The sequence below is a fragment of the Anopheles moucheti genome, chromosome 2 (assembly GCF_943734755.1).
Source record: "Anopheles moucheti chromosome 2, idAnoMoucSN_F20_07, whole genome shotgun sequence".
Classification (NCBI taxonomy): Eukaryota; Metazoa; Arthropoda; class Insecta; order Diptera; family Culicidae; genus Anopheles; species Anopheles moucheti.
In genome coordinates, this window is record NC_069140.1 from 23740773 (window position 1) to 23766414 (window position 25642).

The 25642-nt window shown below is 41.9% G+C and overlaps 1 protein-coding gene across 1 annotated transcript in view; it reads left to right on the forward strand.

Moving 5' to 3' along the window:
* The window catches only part of LOC128296863 (adenylate cyclase type 6), an 80661-nt gene that overhangs the window by 39782 nt on the left and 15237 nt on the right, over positions 1 to 25642 (forward strand). Inside the window, exons 4-5 of the mRNA XM_053032371.1 lie at positions 6726 to 6822; positions 13186 to 13325. Coding sequence (XP_052888331.1) covers positions 6726 to 6822; positions 13186 to 13325 — 237 coding nt within the window. The remainder of the gene's footprint in view (positions 1 to 6725; positions 6823 to 13185; positions 13326 to 25642) is intronic.

Consider the following 25642-nt stretch of genomic DNA (forward strand, 5'->3'; position numbering starts at 1 on the left):
AAAGAAGTCAAATTTATTCCAAGCCGATCACTTTCAGTATGTTTGTTAATGTTTGGAAATTTGTTAAATTGTAAAATCAGTCAAACGACTCTTCGCGAAGCCGAGGGGAAGAAGTTTCATATCGGGATTCGCTTCATATCCTCCAGATATAGTCAATGGCACGCTAATATTATTTTCTAATATTTGGACAAGTTACTTTTTATATTGCGAAATTGTTCCTGTAGGCCATCCGCATCTGAGCAGCAGACAGAGATCTGATGAAGATCCCAAGATCTACTTGGATCAGAATAGCAACGATTGACATATGGATGTTTAATTTACGTCCTCCACTAAGACGATAAACATTGACGACTTTCACAGCGTGTTCCGCCAGAGGGCTCCTGTGTGTATGAAGATCGTCGAATAGGTTTACGATAGGCGAATATACTTTTCTAGATGACTTAATCTTGATTTGGCTCATGATTATGATAAGTTGTTGCTTTCATCAGTTCAATAGAAAAGTTTGTTATATTTGCAACAAATATCTCCTCATTTTCCATGCCAAGATATGGCTGTTCAAACCTAAGACGTGAAGCCATCAGAAGTTTCAAGGCCACACCTTAAAGAGAGGAGCGCTTCTAATAACTTTATGCAGTCCAATGGCAGTGTTGAAACATTTTCCTTAAGGGCCATTTTAATATTATTGTTACAAATTATAGTATTTGATCAACTGATATAATAAGGGCGTTTGATACTAACTCCGATGAAGTATTATTAAGTACATTTGGTATTTCCTGTTATGTTACAATGTTTTATTGGATTTGTAACGAAATATTCAGCTTTCATTTAGCTGTAAAAAGTTGGCTTTCCTTAACCAGAATGCTTAAAATATTCAACAGAAACAAATGGAAAACAATTATGGTTAAGCTATAAGGAAAGCTTTCAACCCATTAACGGTTGTGTTTAAAGTTTTCCTCAATGTAGATATGAAATCATTCTCCATTTCCGCGTAAAATACATCATCCGTAAATTACTGATTATAAAATGGTATGATGCGGAGCTAGTACAGTATGTTAACCCGGAAAGAACGAAACCCCGGAACACTCTATCGGATCATCTCAGTTTCCGAATCTGTCGCTTTACTTTTCGCGGAAGCAACCACACACTTGGACGCGTATATACGAGCACCTAGCAAATGCATCCCCTTTCAACTTTGTTGGTCTTAACATGAGTAAACTATCAGAGCGTTCAGTAACCGAACCCGGGCAAGCTAGAAGCGGGCCGCGTATCAACGATCATCCACGGACACGGGCACTCACATAACCAAAGGTAAACCGTGCGATCAGACGACTAAAGCTGCTCTTGGCCACGGTGCCGGGTGGAACTAGAGCATACCCATGACAACCTGTGCTACGCTGGCAGGTCGGGGTTTTTGTTTGTTTCCATGCAGACGACTATCAACATCGTGCGATTACGGCGATGCAACCGACAAAGGCCGTACGCCAAACAGGAGATTGGAATCCGCTTTTCGCTTCCCGTGTGTTTTTTTTATTTCAGCCCACGTGGTGCTTCACCATATACCGGGGAAAAAGAGGTGTGTGGGTGTGCTCGGTTTATGATTGTGGTGCAAAGCGTTTAAGGCAAGTAATTGTTTTATGCACGCGAAGCGATAAAGCGTGTTAAGGTGAAAACCTCCCGTACCCGGTTCCTGTCGCGCGTGGATGCGACGAGATATCCGGTGTTTTGTCACACAAACACCCGCGTACGGGACGTGCGCTTACGCTCCAGGCACACAACGTGTAGCAAGATCGGCATCTTCCGTTGCCAGGACAATCGCACCGTTCCTGAAGGGAGGGTTTTCTGTTTGACGGTGCAAGTCGAGAACATAAAAGTACAAGCCAAGCATTAAAAGTAGCTCCCATTGTCCCTCTGGCTGTTCTCCATGGGGACTAGCCTTTGTCCCAGCGTGTGCCCTTCCAGCTGGAAGCATGTGTGTGCGTATGTGCGAACAGGTGTCCTTCTGTCTTACCATGGGATGAATTGGATCCACGTCCATGTAAGTTTTTGTTTTTTTCCTCCGATCTCCCATGATGGTTTCCGCCCTCCTCCCCCCCTCACCCGTCAGATGTTTGCGAAGCTTTCAGAATAAACTGTAAGCGCCATTTCAATCATTGGCGCAAAATCAAAGAAAATGGCCGGCGGGTTCCATGCTTGTGCGCGCTTTATGGTGTCATCGGTTTTCATTCCAAATCGCTTTCGCACGCTTGAAGTGGCCCGAACGTAAGAGCAATTCCGGTAAGTCAGGTCGTAAAGTGAAGCCGACTACGCGTTCGGTGTGCACGGTTTTGTAGCAGCTCTATTTTTATAATCCCCCAGCATCATTTATAATCTTTTGCTGTTTTTTTTTTGGTTTGGTTTGGTCCTTCTGCCATACCGGTGGACAAACGGTTCTGGGCGTGAAGGTGCGGCCCCAATGTTTTGTCCATCAAATGCTCAGAAAAACGGACAGGTTCATAAACCGTGTCTTTGGTTGTTTTGCTCTCCGCAGTCGCTCGATCGATGCACGCGCAAAGGCAAAAAGCTGTTACTTTATCGTCTTTTCAGTCGCTTCAGCACACCGTCAGCGGCATCAAAACGGTTTTGAGTTTGTTTATTTCTTGCCGTCCTTGTACAATGATCCTCCAATAAAATGGGCAAAGCGGCGTAAGAAGTGGCACCATAAAAGTCACTTACTTACATTTCGGGGGAAGGTGATGTTTACACTGTCCCCGTTGTATGGTGCGTTATTTTGATCGGAAATGCGTTAAGCGGGGTAACGAGCGAACAAGTAACGCATTCGACCAACGCGAATCGCACTGTTTACCGTCGCTTCCACGGATTACGCAGCGTGACCATTTTTCCATGGGGGCTTACTCTAAAAGTTATACTGTTCAATTGTCTCTGTTGTTCGATTGTATTTACACAAGCATTTCGGGGGCATTTTTATGAGTGTTTTCGAGATGCCGATTATGGAAGACAATTTGGAATTTTATGACAGCGGATAGAAACGATTCCGAAACAAGCAGTTCCTCATCGACACGTTTGCGTCCGACACTCGGAATGGCGTCGAGTTATGGTAATTATAGGTTTTTATTGCATTTGCAGTTGGTTCTACGCGTTCCACGCTAAAGGGCCGTTTGTTGCATCTTGTACAGTGGAGCACCGAAGCGACCGAAAGGCGTTTTTAATGTCGCCGAAATCTGGGAGTAATTAAGGGTAATTAAATTTCCAGTCTAAAGTCGTTCGTTCGAGCGTTGGACCGTGTCAAAATTATAATTAAACTTTTCAACTATAAAACAATGGTTGTAAAGGCACCCCCGGTTGCTGCCGTGCCGTGCCTTAAAGCTTTCGGGAAGCAATGTCTAGCTTTTGTTCGGTTTAATTACGTTTGATCATCCCTTGCCGTGATATTGTGGGGTTTCAGTTAAATGGAGTGTAATAACGCAGCAATAAAATGTCAATTCAAAATTGATATTTCTTCCATTTTTGTTACATTTTTCTAACGTGTGGCTAAATTGTGAATTTTGCTCTTAAATAAATATGTAATATTTTTTAAGTCTTTGTGTCTACTCCATTTTAGTTTTTATTTCGCATTTTTCTTTCAATTAAACTTAACCTTTAAAAAAAATGTTCTGAAACAAAGTTAGCATTTTTATTTTATTTTATTTTATTTTTCCATTATGACGGCCGATGATTATCGACATATTTTGTCGAAATTGCATGAATTTGGGCATTTCCTCCCAGTTATGAGCCTTATCCCGGGGTTACTCGCAAAGTTAACATTACTTATAGCAAAAAATTTAGGTAAAATAAGGTAAAATAATCATGGCAAAATAATCAACATTATGAGCACTTACGGATTAGTCCAAAACATCACTGAGGAACTGTTTTGTGCCCAACTAAAACGGTTGAAACGAGCATTGAAGTCGGAAAGTTCTCGAATACAGAACGCACAGCTTTGTAATAATTAAAAAAAAAGCCTAATTCGTTGGGTAAATTAAGCTCGGAAAACAAGAAGCCCTTTAGGTCTGGAATTGAACAATTAATTACGTTGTACTTGTAGGAAAAATGCTGGAAACTTATTCCAATTCTGTATTTCTATATTGAATTTTAAAATAGGTTATGAGAAACAAAGTTTGCTTTTGTTAAAAATGTTTCTATCGCAGATAAATCTATAGGTACAGGAAAATTTTCAGCAAAAACGAAATGTTACATGCGCATAGCTACACCAGGAAGTACAATTTCATGGTGTTATGCATCTGTGCACGCGAAAACCACACTCAGTGATAGCTGCACAACAGGTTCCCAGCATAGTCGTGTAAAAAAACTCGACCGAATAAGAAAAGTAAGCCTCAGACCATGCAGCGAATGGAGCTGCCGGTTTATCAAGCTACCGGAGAAGAAGCGCACACGGTACTGCACCACATTCCTCGGGCTATAAGTGTGTCTCACGGATGAGAGCGAAAGCTGAGTGGAAAATGCACTGAACATTTCGGAAATGTGCAGTTTTTTTGTTGTACTTCATCGCTACCCGTTGCAAACTTTAGAATGTTGCTAACGAGTACGTTGAGTGGCGATAGAGCCAACATCCTGCCCTTCATTTCGGACGGTACGATGCAAATGCATGCAACTATGCACGACCACACACTCACTCACACGTACCTGCCGTTACCTTTTGCAAACTCATCCGAACGCGTATGCCGGTAGGATGTGGGTGTATTTTTTTTTCGTATTTCCCATTTCTGCTACCGGAAGAGACGAGAGATGGAAAGAAAGCTAACAAAACCTAAGGCAGGGGATGCGATAATGATGATAAGCACGTTGCTGGTGCTGTTAACAAGGATCAGAATCAGAGTGATGAATGGGTTTATCTTTAGTGTTTGCCGACACCGGGTAGTTTTTTTCTTCTTCTTCTCGTTTTGGTAATACCGAAACACATTTTCTGTAGTGACACATTGGTGACGTTTTGTCACTGCAAGGAAAAGGAGAAGATGATCAATTTAAAGGAAATTGGAAAGCTACAGCAAAGGTTGTTCTGTGGAATATAAGATTATGTATGCTATTGGTAAATTGTCTTTCTTTTCTTGGCGTAACGACCTACTACTGCCATTTCTGGCTCACCATATTTATTTTACCACATAGCCGGATAATCAGTCCTTACTACCGGGTCGCCCCATAAATTGATGAATTATTTAATTATTTAAAGAACAGACAATTATTACTGGATTGCATTATCACTGATGTTCAATTGAAATCTATCAGAAGCGTGTCAAATGTGCTTTCTTCGTATCTGCTGACGATCTGTAAATATAACAGCCCATTAATGTTGACAATGGGTTTTACACTACTGCAAAAGTACTGTAGCAACTGCAGTGTAATTTGAATTTCCTCATCGGTTTTATTGACTAATTTTGCATGTTCAGTTACCATAGGACAGACATTCCGATAACTTATAATTACACATTGTTGAGTAAAGAGTCGAACTTCATAATTGAGGTTCGCGATCTCTGAGTTATCCTTCATGATAAGTTCTACACATTCAATGCCCATTTCACACAGCTGATAGAAAAAGCAACGAACACTGATTGTTTTATTTGTCCGACCGTTATTTGTTAGGTTGGTCCGTTCAATATTATTGAGTAGTACAGTGTCCTTTGTTGTTCGTCTTTAGAATTTCTGACGAACCTGATAGAGCCAGCGAAGCATACTCTGATCGATTGAATTTTCGTACACATTACATTTTTATAACCCTAGCAGTGAAATGAATGCCCCTGATTTGTTGGGTACATTGCGTTTTTATGCTTCCGTACGAATTATTAGAAACGAGCTTTTGGAAGCTTCATAGGTTTGTATATAGCAATAATAAGGCTGACTTCATGATGATGTGAAACTTTAATAAATCCTACGTACGTACTTTGCTTTCAGCTCTTCAAGTTAATGCTTCTACTAACATGGGTTTTTGTTTACATGTACAAGATGTACATTTTGAAGAATACAACCCGGAAATTGCATGATCTCTAATTATGTATTATGTAACTCACACCCCAACCATATTATGATGTTACTTTTAACTAAATTATCGATAAATTTCGCGTAGGTGGTACTTCATTGCGCAACGATAAAACGCCAAAACATAAACGTCTATCATCGCGGCAATCATAAAAATGAGATCCACAAAGCACGACACAACACAGCCCAACGACGAAACGATTCCTTCAGCATTGGTCAAGGTCAGTCGAGATCATTGCACCAGGGACATAACTGACCGGTGCTGGAAATTATTCGCCAACTCAATTTGGCTTGTTGGATTAACTTTTTTTTGGCGTGATTTATGAATCATTTAACGATGTCTTCGTCAGCTCCGGCACCCGCTACAGTGTAAGCTTAGCAAACCGTGCATTATCCAAGCGCTGGATGAGTTTGCGGGGATTAGTTTGTGCTGGGCATGGGACTCACTTTCAACACCGAGCTGGCTGCAAAAGGAAAACTGAAACGCTCTATTCTATTCTTATTTCTCCCGAGGCACCCGTCGGTGGTTTCTGGGAGACAGCTAAGACAAACCGGCTACGGTGTAATTTGGTTTTCCTTGAAAATTTATTAAACAGCAAATTTAAGCTTGTTTTTGTTTTACTTCCCCAAACGCAACACTAACACAGGGGTATGCCTTTTTCTTTCTTTTTCCCCCTCTCTCCCCTTCACCTCCATAGGCCGGCGTGACAGCGTTCAACCTGGACGATACCACCTCCAACTACTCCGGCACACCATCGATACGGAAGAAAAGCTTCCAGATCTACAGTGGCGCAGGTAGGTACTGATGGGGATTTTCAGAATCATTTAATCACGCTATTGGGTTGCACTTACCTGTGCTGCAAGACGGTTTATTGGTATGTTTCACCTGTTCGACGGAGCCGAACTGCCGCTCTCTGCTGATACGATGTCAGGGTGTTCCCGAGGGAGCAAAACAAAAAAAAAAAAATGGCGAACTTGAGGTTCGTTAAGAAATTGCTTTCTGTTGTTTTTATTTCGCCAAGTACTGCCAGGTTCGAACACAATTCCCTGGCCGCACGGTACCGCCCGGGGGGAAATCATTATCAAATTGTATTAATCATAGCTGTAGCCTAATTGAATGCGATGGAATTATCGCTTGGAAGGATAATAATTTCGCCATTCATTTTTCCTCGAACGCCCCCCCCGTATGGCCTTCTGGGCCCGGGGGCCATCGAGTGGCTTGGAGTGTCGTTACTGTTGACGACGATGGTCCCGAAGGACAGATCGCTAGGTTCAATGTGCCCGAATGTAGATGGCTCTGGTTTCGTTTTTATCCCCAGTTCCCCAGGAAAAGGAAGCAAACCGAGGTCGTTGGTGAGTACACACGACTAGCCCACATCATTACGTGGAGCAGGTACACGAACGTACCGGGCCACTCATCATGCATACTCCTCGGTTCGGTTCGTGCTGTGGCATTAATTAAAAATTCATATTACATTAATTAATAATAAACCAGCTGGTGCCGACGGGAATAGCTGGCAATGGTTGTAGTCTCTGGTGTGGTACACGCTCTGGCTGACTGCAATTAGCAACTGATTTTTGTAGTTTGCTAGTTTTAAATCAGTTTAACTTTGAACCTCGCATTGGTTGCCACAGTTCAGCACAGGGGAGGTGATATGTAAATCGAGATTAAACTATCACCAACCACACGTGCACGCTGGATGAAGGTAAAGTATTCATAAATAGTAATTTTGGGCTTCGCGCAAGGCGAGAGATTTGGCGTCTGGAGGTGCTGAAGGGATGAAGGTTATTTTTTGTTGCTGTTATTGGGGAAAAGCTCTGGGGTTAAAATTGCTTTCCAACAGACAACCTGGCTTACGCTTCTTGACGGGCTGTTGTTAACGCCGGGGCGTTTTTTGCCGTACGCTTTGCGCCAACGCCTACCCCCAAAAGCTATCAAACCGTAGAGCGTTCGGTAGGGAGATTTACTTTTCAACCCGGAAGTTCGTTTAATGTTTGCCTGTGCGAACCCTTTCGCAGGCTTTTGGTTAAGGGATACGGTCCAGCGTCTAACGCTAAAATGTATTTATTGATGCTGATGCTGCCGAATGAATATTCACCATCCGTTCCACATACGGAAGTGCGGTCAATCACGCAACGAGGTGTAAAATTGTTACCCTTTTGCGGGAAGCTTACAATAACATGCTTGCACGGTTTGTTGCTAAATCAAGCAGCATTGAATAGTAACAGGGCGAACTGTTTGCTCAATTTACAATGCATGACACTGTACGGGGGGTGATACATTATTAAATTGTTCTCAGCTTTTGCCCGACACCGTGCGATATGTGAACGACGGGTAACTCTCCAGTATTTGGTTAGGTCGTCCGTGTTTTTTTTTTCTTTCTTCCTATGGACAACATAACTGCGTCGTGTTTTGTTCGCCGGGAACAGAACGTCCCGGCACTTGGTCATGAAGAATGGGTCCCAACAGTCATTAGGATGACTCGGTTGTCGGTGTCATGTTTGTCATGCAACACGTGTCGACTACGAGCTCCGAACCGAACTCCACGGTGCGAAGTTTTCGGTAATTGAATTCACCGCTTCACTCGGACCCGAAGCGAAACCAATTTGCTGTTTGAAGATCGGCGACACTGGTACGGTGCTGATACGATGGCACTGTAGACTGGATGGTGTGTTTTCGATCGTACTGTGAATCGATGGTAGGATGGTTTATTTCGAGCCATTAAACGAATCGAACGAATTCTTCGAATGCATCAAACACACTACACGGTTTTATTTCGCTTACTTTTCGTTTCGCTACTTTTCTTTTGACCGAGACGTAGCGGCAAGAAGATAGCCGCGCCAGAACATCTCGTTGCTTTGAAGTACCTCGCAAGGCAAGGTTTTCCACAATGGAGCACCATATTCTTTTCGGGGGAGGGGTGGTGTATTGCCATCTTCGCCACAAAGGAATCGCATTTCGCAAACAGACACAGCGTACTGCCCCCGGGAGGCAAATAGCACAGGCAAATGTAATCATGCCCATGTTTGCCTTTGTTTACTTCATACACACTCCCGGGTGTCCACTTCAGCTGAACCAGGAGCGCATTTCAAGCACCAAATGGTGTCTGTCGTGTGTCAATGGTTTTGCGATCGGATGGAATTTGGTGGAACCCATCGTTTGCCGAGAGTGAACGTTGTAGGGAAATCAGACATCTCTAATGTCAGTACGTAGTCTATTTATTAATTTATTCTGTTTGGTGTGCGAATTGGGTGACTGTGTGGAACGATTACACAACGCATTTTTTATAGTAATCTTTTCACGCTTTGCATTAAGTTATTGTTCCAAGCAATTCTTCTTCAATCAAACTAACCATCGAGAGCAATTATTTCATCGTTAGTTTTGGTAATCTTCATGTTTACTTGAATTGTCATCAAGTCAATTGTCCAAGGCTTTGGCTTTTTGTGTACACGGTTCAAGCATGTATGTAAAGACGTGATAATATTCCCCCAAAACTGAGCTACATATAAATACACAATCTGCAAATTGTCGAAAGCTGTCAAAGCGGGATGTTTAACAAAGAAAGGAAGACAAACTTTATCCCAAGCCATTGCCGATGATTAACGACTTCCAAGCTCTTTGTCACCACACATGACAAACGGTATGAGTCGGGACACACGAAGAAAACTTGGAACCATAGCAACAAAAAATGAACGAAATCGCTGTATTGACACCCTGGCATCGATGATGGCAAAGGTTCGGTGGGCAAAAGTTTGGTCCAACTTTCCTTTCCTTCACTTGACAGTTGCTGCAACAATGCTCGTCCGTACACTGATAATGAAAGCTCTTTATCACCGCTGTAACTCTTTACCTCGCGGGGTGGACTGGGTGGTCACATGACCCGGCCCTGTTGCCAAGCTGTAACAATCATCAACAACATAATTGAGTTTGCAAAACTTGTTTTTATCAATTTCCAGCATGCCCGGCACGTGTTGGGGCAAATAATAAGAGTTTACGGACAAAGTTATTCCAACAGCGCCATCATCATCATCATCACCATCATCATCGAAATAGCTGTTAGGGGCCATTACTGTACAGGTATCGCCCCAAAAATAATTCGAACGTTTATCAGATAACACATCTCTTCGCGCTGAGTGTTATGAATGGGAAAGGGGGGCTGGTCTGGCCACTGTAATCGTTTCCTGAAGTCGACGTCAAAATCCTTTGCCTGTGGGGGCATTCTAAAATGCCATCCATTACCATGGCATGGCGTAACGTGAGGCGGACCTAATGGAGCATCATTTAACTCACGAAAAGGGTGTACTGCTCGGTACGGTGTGGTATTATCCTCGCATGATATAGTTCGGCCCCTAAACGATTCCTTGTTGCTATTAGCTTTGTAGGCATCGCAGGCCTTTGTTATGTTGAATGGACGTACTCAAAACATGCTGTACGAACCGCATGAATGTTGGAAATCTCTTTAAGACTCATACCGTACTCCGTCTGGGCGGTGGTCTGGAGAAACCAACCATGATAAGCCTCTCCCAGCAGGGCTGCAGTTATGAAATATGATGTTTATGTACGTTCCGAACGTCCTCGGGCGTATAATTTCTCTTCGATGCTACTGTTTCGCTGTACGCTGTACTCGGAATGGAGCAAAAGCTTCCGGTAGCAAGCTGGTTCTCGTGAGCCTGCCTACTATGATGCAGATAGCACAGCCACATGGGAAAGATGCTTCAATAAATGATGTCTAAACGAGTGCTTCCGATTAACCTCAACATTGGTTAAAGGATGATTTGGAGTAGTTGTGGTCATCGGTTTATGTGTGTGTGTGTGTCACAGCACAGAATAAGTCAAGAGTTTTCAATAATCCCAAGTTGAGTTGGTCAGTTGGTCCCATCATCTCTGGGATGAATAGCTAATGCGGAATTATTACATATTCGCTTTAAAAAAATATGTTACTTACTTGTGAGATACATTGTTATCTATCAAACTGATGATTACAAAACATTTCACTTTATGAAAATAGTTTTGATGCAAAAAATCACTTTTCATGCGATCACACTTTAAACTAACCAACAACACCATCAACTATTCTATACTTATCTCACACTGACTCGATTGAAAGATGATTCAAACGCTTTGCATTCAGGAAAAGCTCCATTTTTCTCTGTAGCATCTCGTGAAATTTCATCTCTTGCCAGTTATGTCGAGCTTTCCGTCGCTTCGTTTTTTTGTTGCTGGCAGCGGCAGGAAGTGAACGAGAAAAATCTTTCATCGAATATTCGTGGAAAGGCTCCAGAAAGGCAAACAGTGCGCCACTTCGGACGGGAAAATCGATGCTGAATAGCTTAAGGGCACGATTACTGATTGTGAAGGCGGCAGTAAGCAGTACTTAAGCGGCCCGAGCCAGCACCGCACCGACGGGATTCGCCTTCCGGCACGGTTTCGGCACTCACGCGCTCGTCGAGTGCCCGAACCCGCAAACACCTGTTGATGATAAACGCCGCTGCGCTTACTCAGGCAGGATTTTGGATCGCAGCTGTATATGCCGTACTATTTGGTTAAGAATATTTACCTTTCCTGCCATTACTTACAAACACTTGAACGGAATTAACAATCGATGCAGGGCAATTGCATGGCCGGGGGTGGTTTTAACGATCCTGCACACCATTCATGACAATTAAACTAACCGGAACCGTAGTACCTCGTTCGGTCGTGTTGCTCCGTGCGATTCAATTACAATTTCGGATCCGGTGTCGGAACTGCACGTGTCCATGGTTGCCAACCGACCGATGTGTAATTAGTAGCTAACACCGACGAGAGAGAAAGAGATGAAAGGAAGGAGAGAAAGAAAACGGAATGTGGCAACAGTGTGTAGTGCTGCGTTTCGCCAGTGTTGTAGTTGATTGCGGCGAACTGGGAACTTGATCTTCATTCGGTTTGCATCTGTTTGAAAAGAAAACCACATTAGCCAGGTTTACACGGCAATTAAATGCCAATTACTCTAATTGGGAGGGTTGCGATGAGCTGAGGTCGAACGTTAAATGATTCGGGTCCGACACCGATTGGAGAGCGATTAGGCACTCATCTCACAATCGCTCCCGAAACAATTAGATGGAACATCGTTAGTTGGCCAGTAGCCGACAGTCCGAAGGTGTTATGTTTTTAGAATGGTTGCAGGTTAGACGAACGTTAATGAAAGAACTAGATCTGTTCTTCTATCGGCAAATATTGTTTCTCTAAGTAACTATTTCATTATTGCTGCTAACATCTAAATATTTGTTCCTCAAACTTTCGTAGTAATATTGTAATTTTCCGAGTAAACTAGTTAGTTTGTCGTGTTTTTCCTCGAAATCTTCAGATATGGAGGTAACAATAAATTTATCTAAACAAGCGACATATTTCAGACGGGATTTTATGTATAAAAGTAGAACTTCTCGCAAATGACTCGTTTTTTATGGAACTGATATATTTGCAATATTATGAACAGTTTGCTAGTTAATAGTGATCCGGCTTGTCTACCCATAATTAGAAATGCGAACAATGGTTCATTTTAGTGTACTAGAACGATTCAGTTTTTTTTTGAAAAAGAACGAATTGCGAACCTCGTTTTCTGTTTTAAAAAAATCAGTTTCGTTTATTCTTATTTTTTTGAGGCGAAAACCGACGAACGGTTCTTTCTCTTTTTTTGTATAAAATTATCTAGTCATAGAATTAAAGCGTTTTCATTTTTACGAACGCAACTCGCTCGTTCCTTCCAAATAAATGCAAGAGGTTTATGGTTTTGAGTCTTCTGACACAATTCTACCCTTGATATAACAGTGGCGACATTTTTTGTATAATAAAACACTGGAAATTCAATTCTAAACTTAATAGTTGTTCTCTCGCTTATTGAAAATCTAAAATAAAAATAAATAATTCACGCACTAATCACGAATCGATTAAGTTAAATTCCGGCCTGCTACACCAGGCGTAAGACCTTTCAATGTTTCTTTATTTGGAGAAGAAAATATCTTCAAACAAATGTAAACTGTACCTTAGGTAAAGATTAAGCTATACGACCGTTCGTCACGAATATAAAAACGCTTTAATTTGGTACGATTTAATGTTGAAAGATTTTTAAATTCCACATCAATGATTCTATTTTAAATTTGTTGTGCTTTTCCACCCCACAGCCCAGGAAGAGCTTGAACCGCTGAATAACATAAACATCAACAACACAACCGAGGGTGTGTTCGATACATCCCGCTGCTGGAACACGGTCAAATGTTTGTTCAACGGAGTCATCTGCTCGCACAAGTTCAAAAATGTCCAGGTAGGTAATGGAGGCAATGAAACAACAGCAAATGCTTTACATCGTGTCCGACCGTGATAACGATTTTTCCACCACTATGCCGGTCTTTACGGTTCTTGGTCGGCATAGAAAAAAAAAAGGTAAAAGTAAAGCGCGATCAGAGCTTCTCCGATGCCACATCCTCCAGAAGTGCACACAGCGTCAACATCGCTAAATAACAGCTCACGTAATCTTCTCATCAAAGTTAGACTCGCGTAACGCGGCCGTTCCTTCCAAGAAAATGGCTTAGGCTAGTCAAATTGCAATAACACACACCAAACTGCTGCACTGCGTCCGCCTGCCGTCACCTGTCCCACTAAACGTCCAAAGCGCAACGGGAAGCGTTTTGCGTGGCCTCAAGGATAATGCGATAAGATTTTCCGTTTGCACGTTTCGCTTTTTTTTTCGCTTCAAGATGGTGAAATTACATTTAATCTACTGCGGGTTGGCGGGAGCGGTAGGAAAATGCGCGGACAAATCGTGCTCGTGACACATTTTACGGGTAGCCAAAGTTCCCGAGCGCACCGGTTGCAGCAACCAAAACGAGAAAAGAAATGGTTGGAATGGTTTTGCATCCGCTCGGTCGTCTACACAGACTTCGTGTCGTTTAATTCCATTTTATACACCATTTGGGAAAGAAATTTCCCAACAGCAAGATGTCTCAAGTTCCGGGGCCGAAGGTGTTTGAGGGAGGGCAAAAGTTTTGCTTTCGCGGACATTGGGAAGTTGGCGAATGCACGTACCCATTCGCTGACGTTTATGTTTGCTGCTCGGACATTTCGATGTAACTTGCCATCCCAGCGGCAAGTCGGGCGGATCTCGTTGAGTATATAGCGCAGATCCAGTACGCAAGCAAACAGGGAAGTTTTTCTGATGGATTTTTAGTTTTGTTTTTTATTTTTATTTTTCAAACCCCGTAGTTGCACTTAACAGCCCCCGGGAAGTACCTGCTGCCGGATCGTAATCATCAGGAACGCTGGTTTGCGTTTTATGTGTTGTTTTTATATGTACGCGTTGCTGCATTCGAACAGTTTTGTTTGAGTAATTGTATTTGTTTTGAATATTTTATTCGCACTGCACCGCCGTACCCTGCGGTGCTGGATAAAATACGGACGAAGCATGGCGTGTATAAATAAAACTGGAAATTGGACTGAACATAAATAACGTACTCGTCCGCCGACTGCATGCTGCAAACATCGAATATTATTCACTTTCGCACCTGCGATAGTGTATTGCGTTTGCTATGACCACATTCCAATGCACATCCGTGTGCACTCGTGCGATCGGGAACCATTTCTGATGAATGATGGCGCAAACGAAATAGTAACGTTTTTTTCCCCCACTTTAATTTCCCAGCACCAGTGTTCCATTTGGTTGCGGAACAAAGGAATGCGCTATGCCGGTAGATTTGCTCGACGGAATAAGTCAATGGAACCGGCAGTGCGATGAGAATAAGCATGTTAAAATCATGGGTAAGAAACATGCGGCAATAGTGCGCTTCCGGGCGGCCCCCGATGCAATTGCGCGAGCTTTTGCATCTGACATTCGAGTCCTTCTTGCTAGGGAAAGGCCGTAAGAAATGGACGCCAAATGAAATGGACGCTTTTTACAGTGCTCCCAAGCTTCAAGCATTCAGTTACATGCCGTTGCCGGGTTGCCGCACTCCACTGAACAGCGGAAGCGCACTAAAAAGTGTGCATTGAAGCCACCCAAGTAAACCAATTCCAGCTTTGATTCGCCCTGAATGCCGTTGCCCCGCTGTGGCGCATGGTTCCGGGTTGTTCGCATATAAAATTTGTGCACAAATAGTAGACCAGCGATTCAAACGGAAGAGGTCTCGGTTCCTGTAGCTGCCCAGTTCCTATGCTCCGCAGGGTATTCCATCTCGATGGTAAAGACACACAACGAAACCCTTTCAGACGCTTGTTTTTTTTTAGTCGATTACATTCAAGAAGCTGTAGGAAGCTGTCTGTACCGTTAGCACATTGTGCTAAAGCTGTTGGTGGGCGATTTTTATATCACTCTATTATCGCGGGCTACCAGCAGCAGCAGCGGCGGGGCCTGTGGCTGCTGTTGGCGGTGAATTTGTCGTGACATTGATGGGAAAAGTGTCGCACCGAGGCACAATGGAATATGACATTCCAGTCGCTGGGAAAATCAATGGAGAAAGCGCTGGTTGAGCGCTATCACCAGCGCCAGGAGAAGAAGTGGCCCATCTTTGTGATATATTTCTTTGTGTAGCACCTGCCCACAGCTCTTCGTCGGCGGCAGTGGTTGAACGATGGTATGAACAGGAAGCTTTGCGTTGCTTTCAAAACGATACCTAATCACTACGACCTGCTTGGTATGGTTGGCAGGTTCGCCAAAAAAAAAAGAAAGGGGTTTTATCTTTTCCTGTGGGTCTTCGGTAAAGGATGCCGTTTTTATCACTCATGCTACTGAAACCATCGTAACCACATCGTTTACTTTTTGCTGTACCAAGTTTATACATTCTAATGGTGCATTTCACATTTCACGGCAGTACGTACGGAGCCAGCAGCCAAGCAGTTTATATGCTTTAAGTTTTGAGGGGTATTCGCTTCCAACATGCTGCTTTGAGCTTGAGCAAGATGAACATGTTCGTGTTGGTTTGCCATCGAACAAAAATACACGAATAAAAGGAAATGTTAATTACGAGTTAGTCAAGTGCCTCCGTAGTATCGCTCCGACTTTACTGATGCTTTTGCTCAGCTCCATTTGATTATTATGTTTGCATAAAATAGCTTTGAGCATAGTGATGCAAATATACTTCAGTGCAGGAAAGGAATCAAAGAATATGTTGATACAGTGCTTTTTTGAGGCATGCCTAGCTGCTGCGGAAGATCCATCGCACGGAAAGGTATGTGAAAGCTGTGAAATGAATTTCAATGATGGCAGAGAAAAATGAATTATTAATTATCCCCTCCTGTATCAACTTTGGACAAACATGAATACGTTCGTTTGTTTATTTGAAGTTTAATTATCAAAATAAGATATTATTACTGATAAAACTCTGTTTTTGAGAGATAAAACTATCAAAATCTGAATGTATAAATGATTTTTATTAAATAAAAAATTTTGTGTTGAACCGCTGAGAGAAAACCTCTGCGTATTGAGACGTACAATACTTGCCTTGGCTGCCGCAACGATGCTGACACGTTTATATACTTCAATTCCCTTAGGAGGTAAAATATTGCCTTCAGTTTCATTTGCATCACCCACTTCCAATGAATGAAAGTGAATTTGAACAGAGCTTTCAAGCTGAAAATTATTCATTCTCAAAGCAACTCTTGTGTCTGACAACGAGGTAAAGCCAGAAAGATACACGTAGTGCTTCTGGGTTTCCTCCAACGGGCAGCCTTTTGTTCCTACTACACAGTCGGTAAATTTCCTGGAATTCTGTAAGGAATTTCGGAAAGAATGTGAAAATTATCCCATAATCATTCCTTTCAATCAAACGATTCATCGCAAAGGGAAAACACTGTCAGTCCATATGTGAGCAATCGGTGGAGATTTCACTGCTTCCTTCGGCACACCGTTGAAAGCCGTTGTTTTTGTTTCCATATTACCGTCAGGGGAAAATGTGCCACCGCCATACAAACCCATAAGCCTGCCACGCTGCAAAGCTCGTGTGGAGTATTTACGACGTTACTGATTCGCACACCGGTGGCAAATGAGGCACGGGGAAACACACCATGAAGCACATATCACCAGAACATGGACGCAGCACATCCTACCGGGGGCGATGGGATTCAGCTGTCCTTTCGAGAGGATAGTTTTTCTTCGGGCAATAACACTCGACTGCACTAGCGTGTATCTGTGCGAGAGATGATGTTGAGATTTTATTCGCAGCCTTTATTAACTGCACTGCACGGCAATGCCACACCGGTGCAAGTGCACCTCTTGTTCGCCATTGTGCGTTGTTGCATTCATACCGCGAGTGAGTCGTGCTTCTCTATGGATGCACTTTTACGGCACGATGGTTGAAGACCCTTAGGTTCGCAGTGAGGTGGTATGGATTTTCCTTTTTGTACGATGCGTGTACGTAGCTGTACTCGAGTAGTACAAACATCAAATTAAATGCGCAACCGGGAGCTTGGTTGGTTTATGTTGTTTTGCGTATGGATATTTTATTTGTACTGCGACTACTTGCATGCTTGATTGCACTTCTTATATGAAAGTTTGTTGCGCAGTGGTGCTACACTCAAGGCATTATTTACGAAGGTTTTCATCGTAAAGTTTTCGTTGTAAGCTTTTTGCCATGGGAGTTCAATCCAGTAATTGTGTTCGTGTAGATGATGATATCGTGTGGCAAAATGTAAAAGTTCTTTTAACTTTTTAAGAATTGATTTTTACTTTTTAAGTTTTGGCAATTCTTAAACTTTAGTAAGTTTAATTTAATTTAAGTTTTTACTTTCATAAATTTTTAAGAACTACTTTCATATCTGGCGGGTTCAGCAATCAATGCATCTTATCTGAATGCATTATTGAATTGTAATTATTATTCTTTTATTTGTACTACAATTAACGAGCGTTTTAAACGTTTCCTGTTTGAGACTACAAAACTACTTTTAAACAATTTAAAAGTATTGGATTTGATTAATTTTCTTAGAATGTTCTATGGAATAAATATGAAAAAGTCATGCAACAACTACGATAACATTTTAGAAACACGTAAATTATGAAGATTAGATGGACCCTCAACATCCTGAAAGGCTAGCGGTAGTTCCACTGCATATAAAAATATTAAACTTAATAAGTTGCTTAGTGTTCTTAAACTGTAACACTGTGACTTTACATTTGGATCAAAAATTCTAAATATACCCTCAGAAGGTCGAAAACTATCGTAGATATTAGCTTGGGAGCTTTAAACGAGAAAGTATACACGTTCAAGAATTGCAAACAAACAAACATATGGGTTTCTTACAATATTAAATAATAACAAACTTTAAAAGTGATAAAAATCAATTCAAAGTTCATCTATAAAACAGACAAAAATCACTGAAAAGATAAAGTAAAATAATATATTTCTTATCTGTCAATGAAAGAAGACAAGAGATTTTTCTCAGCCCATCAACCCATAAACAGCCCCATTGCTGACTGTTTGCCGTCTCTTAAGCGATAAATGTTAACCATTTGATTTTAAATGATAATTTTAACCCACATTTGAAATATCGGTATTTCTTGATGATTACTTTTGGTCTAATGAATACTGAAGAAGATCCCACTAGAATTATCAAATAATGTTTGTATAATGGGATATTTACAAAACAAGTGCATATTTTAGGCATTTACAATTACTTGGTTTAAATAAGTTTTGTTAAAACTGTACAAGAGTAATCTTACGCAAACAAGTAGATAAGTCCTTACAAAGCAGAAAAAAAACCCTCAAGGTAGCCAAGAACAGCTGACCACTAGAATCCCCACAATCAACATCTTTTCCTTCCGGTGCACTTGTGTTCCCCAGTGGTTAAAATATGCCTCTCTGTGGTCGGTTCGCTCGAGTCTCGTACTAGCAGTAAACTTTCGTCGAAAGTTTTTAATATACTTACCCATTAGTAACGTTACCGTCACCGTGGTAGTCGTCCACCTTCCAACATCCACCACGTTCAATAGGCGATGAGTGCGCAAAAACGCGCATCAGTGCGAAGTAACGAAGTGAGAAGTGTACCCATTATGCAAAGCTGTGTAACTGCTAATTGCATTCATCGTGCAGCGGGCGTGAATTGAGTTTGGAAAGTTTACCAACAGCTTGGTCGGGGAACAGCTTTATTTTACTCATTCGTAGCTATTATTGGCGCCGTGTATCGCGAACAGTTTACTTTCTACCGCGAAGGTTCCTCAGTGCTATCCGTGCGGCACCCAATCGGTCAGCGGTAATTAGTGCATTTGATGGAGTAATTAAAATGCATAGAGGAAGATATTAAAGTACCAAGAAATGCATTGAAAGTTGTGATGCGTTTAAGCTCACTAACGTGACCGAGACACATTTGTGCTTTGATTGGTTCGCACAAAAATCATCCTCTGGTCGGGCGAATTGCGGTGCGAGTTAGCTTCCAAATAATTCATTACCCTTCAGCTGTTGTGCCCCGGTCCTTGCTAGCATTGAAGGCGCGAAGGCGTTCCCGGCTGGGTTTGATAATTTATGTGTAAGGTAAGATCGTGAGATGCAAGTGGTTGTACAATGGACAGTTGCTTTGCTGAAATGGTGGTTCGTGTGGTCATACGCACCTGCACCCATATAAGCCAGTGATTTATTCCGTGCTGCCATGTAATGAGCTTGGCGCTCGGACGGAACGGACATTGAATAATATGATGCTATTTCGAATTAATGCTGTGATGCTTCTGCAGTTGTTGCATCTAAGCTGGGAAGCATGCTTGTAATTTGCTTAACTACTTACATAGCTGTGTTGGTATATGTTAGACCACAGAGTACATCATTAAGCTTATAGTGCTAAAGTTGTTATAATAATACAAATTCAAAACAAATAATGGCCATAACAAATACCTGAACAGAGTTCTTGAGAGTGTGAGTATATTCTTGAGGAATAATAAATAAATGGCAGAGTTAGAGATAAACCATCCGTGCGTAAATGGGTTTAAGGAACGAAAATGCGATACCATGTGTCTTTGTTCTTGTAAGAATTTCATTTCCCGCCCAATATTTTTTCCTTCTTTATTTCCCCCCAATGTCTCGTTTTTCCTCCATCCCAGGATGTAAATTGGATGGTATCAGCTTAAACCGTATGATCAACAAAAAAAAGCAACAACAAGCCACACTCGCACATTGCTACGGTTTGGTGGAAAAAGTGAAAGTAACGACAATAAAACCTCCTGACCGGCATGAAACGAAAAACAAGACGCAAGTCGAAAAAAGTCGACGCAACAGGAGCATCTTACATTGGATAATGTGGGCTTTTTGGTCGTCTCGTTTGGTGCTTTTATCCGTCCTTTGCTTGAAACATTTTTTTTGCTCAGTCTAGAACCTCCTGTCAAAGAAAAAAAACTCAACCGAACCATGTCCATGTATTGCAGGCACATTCCTTCGGAGACTTATTTTTATCATTTTCCGTTTTGTTAGCTCGCCACTGCTTGACAACCCTAGCGGTAGCAAACCTTACACCGTGCAAGTTTGCGTGCCGGAAATGTCCCTTGGGTGCAGAATTTCTGTCGTGCACTGGAAGCAGACCCTTGGAAGAAAATAGAAGAAGAACTAACGGAAAAAACAGACACACACACCCAATGAAAACATACAAAACAGCACCGGGTTTTTGGGTCGGGGTTTTCCGTTCCAGGGCCCGTCGGGGTTTTGGGTGCTGGCAAAGGGTGGGAAGTAAATTGATGCTCGTTATTTTTGCGCCCAAGTGATTGCTGGGAAAATCGGACAAACTTGGTGTGGTTCGGGCCAGCCCTGGGCAGAACCGGAAACGTTGGAAAGGACTAGTGGACCCTAACAATCTTACTGGTTGAGATCGGTCCGGTACTAGATCTTAAGGTTTTCCCGTTGGCGCTACGTTTTGGGTGGGGTGAAGAATTTCGCCCGCCGCCCATCGTTGCTGGTATGACGTCGTTACCTTGTCTTTGTCACATCATAAAATTGGGTTGTCGGGTGGAGGGAGGTTTGCAGGCCAGATTGCCGCACTTGTCTATTGTTTGTGCCGCTTTCGCGCTGAAGGAGCTGTTGTAGTGTATTATTTCGAGTGGATAACGAAATAAGCTGTGCTTGGGTGAGGTTGTGCCTGTAATGGTCGTGACACGCACACACTCGTCTGTCGTGTTGAGGCAAAAATGATGTTTCATAAACGGTATTCTTATTGACTCTTCGTCGGGGTTGTTGAGAAGAAGTAGGAGAGAAACCATTCTTTTGTGCATGGTAGTACCAAGAACAATTGTCAAATATAATTAAGTTGTGCACTTAAGCAAAGTCATCGTTAAGCACATTATAAATCAAGCAGTAACTTCCATTGCAAAACGCATAAACTAGCTGTTAACAAGAATCATAATTAAAACACATCGGAAGTTACCATTATTTCGATGGAATTATCATACGCCTGCAGCACTTGTTACCTTCAATTATCTGCCGCTGCCAGCAAACAACAAACTACCAGGCGCCTCCATCGTTCGCGCTCTCCACAGCCGCAAAGAAACGGTGGAAAATAATTATGGCAAATTTCCTTCATCACACTACACTGTATGCGACAAAACGCACGCCAAATACGCGCTGCCCCTTACGACCAAAAAGGTCATTTGCAAAGCGTACCGGTGCTTGGGTGTAATAACGACCCATCGGAACCGGAGGCACGTTTCGTTCCGTCGGCAGTGTAATCACCATTGCCGGTGGTTCATTAACGGGCAAGCTTAGGTAAGGCAAGTGCAAAACACTGCTCCAATCTGTGAAAGTTGATCCTGTCCTTTTCTTTCGTCTGTCTGCCAACCGGTTTAGTTAATGAAGTTGCCTGTTGCTCAGACCCACAACGACAATGGTACGGGGATTGACACTCACAGTTGCAGTGACGCTGGAAGCAGTGACACCTGGGCTGCATTGGAATCAGCTGTGTTTAATTATTTATTGATGATTCAATCCAACAAACGTGCCATGCTCGTGATTTGTGCTTAGGGAAATATAAGAAATACTCATTTATTTTAGAGATATTTCTGTTAATATAGATATTACAAAAATTACCGTACTTCGAAGAACTAAACGATTTCCAACCAAAACACCCCCTTTCGATCCCGTCCCTTGTCTTTTCCCGCAACTGAAAATGTGCCAAAAATGTGCGCATGCCTTCAAAGTTATGCTTCGAAAACCATTCCTGTTGCCACCATTGCTGACCGATGTCGGGATCACTCAAAATCACTGTTTCGTTGTAATAAATTATTGACAAAAAAGAGGTGGCACGCTGCTGGATAGGTGCCCGGGCTTTGAACAATTCCCGGAAGGTGGTATTTCGGTGAAGAAATGCGAAAAGTGGCCTGGTGGCGGGTAGCAGTGCTGCTGGCGCAGTAGGCAAATCTGTTGACCCAATTTCGTGCGGAAAATTCGCGGAGCGAGATGAAAATGTCTGCAAAAAACGAGCAACAAGTGCTCTCAGGGTTTGTATCGCAAGGCATTTGAACATACCACAGTTGTGGGTTGTGTAAGAATAACCATTCTGGGAGGGAATTGAATCGGAATTTTACAACAACAAGAAAAAAACGACATATTGTTTTGTTCAACCCCTGTCGTATTCTGTAGCAAAATGGGTTTAGGGTAATGTTCAGACAAAGGTTAACTTTATCAGAAGCCATTAGTTAGTCGGATGAAAAGCAAACATTCCCTGCTTTTCCCTTCCATCACATCTCGGATGCAACACTATCCCGGTGATGTATTTTAAAATATTTCATCAAATTGACCGGTCATACTGACGATCCAGTCAGAGCCGTCAGGGCAAATGTCTGGCAGGGTTGGATTTTGCTTTACTTAGGTGCTCCAGGCTTTATCCATATTTAATGCTTCCTCATGGTTGGGAATGTCACCCGACAATGCCGGTCGGAAGGAGGGAGAGGGGGGATGGGTTTGATTGGTTGTACCCTTTCGTTGTATTGCAGTCAACGGCCCACGCCTTTGTGCTGGAAATGTTTGTAAAAATATTATTTTTTTTTTGTTAACCGGTGCCTCTAAAAACCCATTGGTTTAATAACGAAACAAACATCCCCATTTTCATCAACCCTTGATGAAAATGCCTTTCCTTTAGGTTTCTTGCATGTACTCCGGTATGTATTTACCAGCGAACTGACAAATTTATCAACTGTGACCTTTTTTTGCGGTTTACTCCTTCGAAGTACAAAATGTAATCCCTTCCTTTTACCGTGGCATGTTTGCTTTTATATTGCTTCCAAACCGTACCGGCATGCTTTGAGTACATGCACTAAAGTTAAACAAGTCAAACAAGGCTTCAGAAAACTGGACGCAACAAATCACACAACCACCGTTTGTTTGTCGGTGGCAAAACTTAGCTCAAACGAAAGTTTTCCACCGGTTGGGCGAAGTTTTGGCGCGTTTTAATCTGCCTAGCGGGGAGGGATTAATGGTAAATGCAAGCAAAAGGTGGTTGGCTAAGAAAGCGCGGTAAGTACTTTCAATGCAGTCTGGCAGACCGGGTAAATTTATCCGCGTTGTTTAAGTATCTTACCAGTGTCGGTGGGGAATGTGTACTTTGCTTACATCGCTTGACGAAAATGGAAATTTTCGAAGGAAATTTTCGAAGCCGGTTTGTTACCTCTCCGAAAGTCTTTCACGAACAGCTATCTTTCTTTTGTGTTGGTGCAACTGCATCAGATTTTAGACTGACCTCGTCAAATAAACTGATCTGGTAATACGATGCGCATCACAACCATACGGCTGTTCGGGTTTATGTATAACAGATAATTTTCAAGAGGCATATAAAAAAGATGCTCTATGCAGGTGTTTAGAAATTCAAATTATGTTTTTCAAGATCATGGATATTTAAATATGGAATTTAAATATCAAATATGTTTTCAATTGTTCAAATATTTCGCCATTTTTCCATAACTATACAATCACTTACAAAAAATATTTAATATTCGATAGATTTAAGTATACGAGCTCTCGAATAATGTAAATGTATCTTAATTAGTTTAATCATTCTTATCGTTTGATAAATCCTTCTATTAAATTATTAGAGCCCTGACTCAGTGCTTCGTATATATAATTTGAATTGTCTACCTTATTCATTATTTTTCGAGTAAAGTTATGATATTCCTTGTAACTTTTAAGAACTCTCTATCGGCCCAACCACCTCAAGTGGTCTAGACCTACCATTTTTGGCTGTCTGTAGCGTTGTTTACTCGTATATTTATATACATATTTAGTCCTGCGTACGGCGTAAAGGTCCGGATGGGATTTCGGACCGGTCCTATCGTGTGAAGACTTACCCCTGCTTAAATCTAAAAATACTAGTGACCGTATAATAATCGTACGACCTGCGGTAGCAACAAGCATGTGTGAAACTGTTCCCTTATTAAATGTTTTATATTATGGTTTAATTATATAATTTAAATAATTCTAGTTACAATTATCTCATCCATTTCTGAAATGTTTCTGAACCAAAAATCCAAACATGCCTGGAAAAGTGAGAAGTAAACTCTATCGTCTTGATCTACCTCCAGAGTGGCATTTATTCTGCGAACAAAGACTTCACACAAACTCGCTGTTATGTTGCACCTATCGGAAGCGTGAATTATTTTCCTGGACAAGAATAAAATGGAAGTTAATTTGATTGAATTATGTTGTTACCGCGGTGGCTTCACTAACATTCCAAACCCACTCATTACGTTCGCCATTTCGCACCACATCATTCTCACTGGGCGTGGGTTAAGAAATCACTGACAAATTGAAATGTTTATTACCCTACGCGCTCTAGAGTCAGACGAGTCGCAGTGATAAATACGTGGGAAAAGACAGGCCTTTGACATGAGCTACTCGGGACGACAAATGAGTTCCGACAACAATAGCAATTATCCATTCACCACTCAAACTCGGAAACGCAATCGGAACCGTTACAAAGGAAGAGCCTCGAAACAGAAGGCTCAATTACGTTAACTGATACGTTGGAGTACATTGAGTTGTAATGAAGCAATGCGAAGTAGTAATTCTCGTAATAAGGCTTTTTTCTTTAAAGAAAATCAAAGATGATTGACGAATCGAATAGTCGAAGAATTACGAACTGTCTGTCGACAATGCGTTTTAGGAACATCATCATTTTCTATTAAAGTCACTGAAGAGCAATTTCAATAGAACTGTAAGACAATGAAGTTGTAGTGGGTATTCAATTACCGCTTCCGTATCATCAACCTTTTGCTATCTCCGGTTCAGTAGCCAGTCGTTCCTATGACGTCATACTGCTCAAACTCCTTTCTAAAACATTAAAGAGTTTGAATTGTTGCTACTCATACCGAACAGGGTTTCAACGCGTTGGGAAAGTTTTCCCCGAATTCAACAACTTTTCTCTGTGGAAACAATCAGCGCGTTTAAGATTTCTGGAAATTAATGGCCTGAAATGTTTGTGCATTCCAAAGCCTTCCCCTGTATGGCTGTATTTCGCTTGATGGACGAGTTTAAAAACGAGCTGTTCAATGCAATATTAATTAAACTGTATTAAGGTACGTTGTGTTGCTCTTCTGAGAGCACCGAGAATGGAAATGCTACGTCGTGAAAGTGAAAACCTGAAAACCGCTATGAATCGAAGAACTGTTGAAAGTTTGGCGCTAGACAACAATGT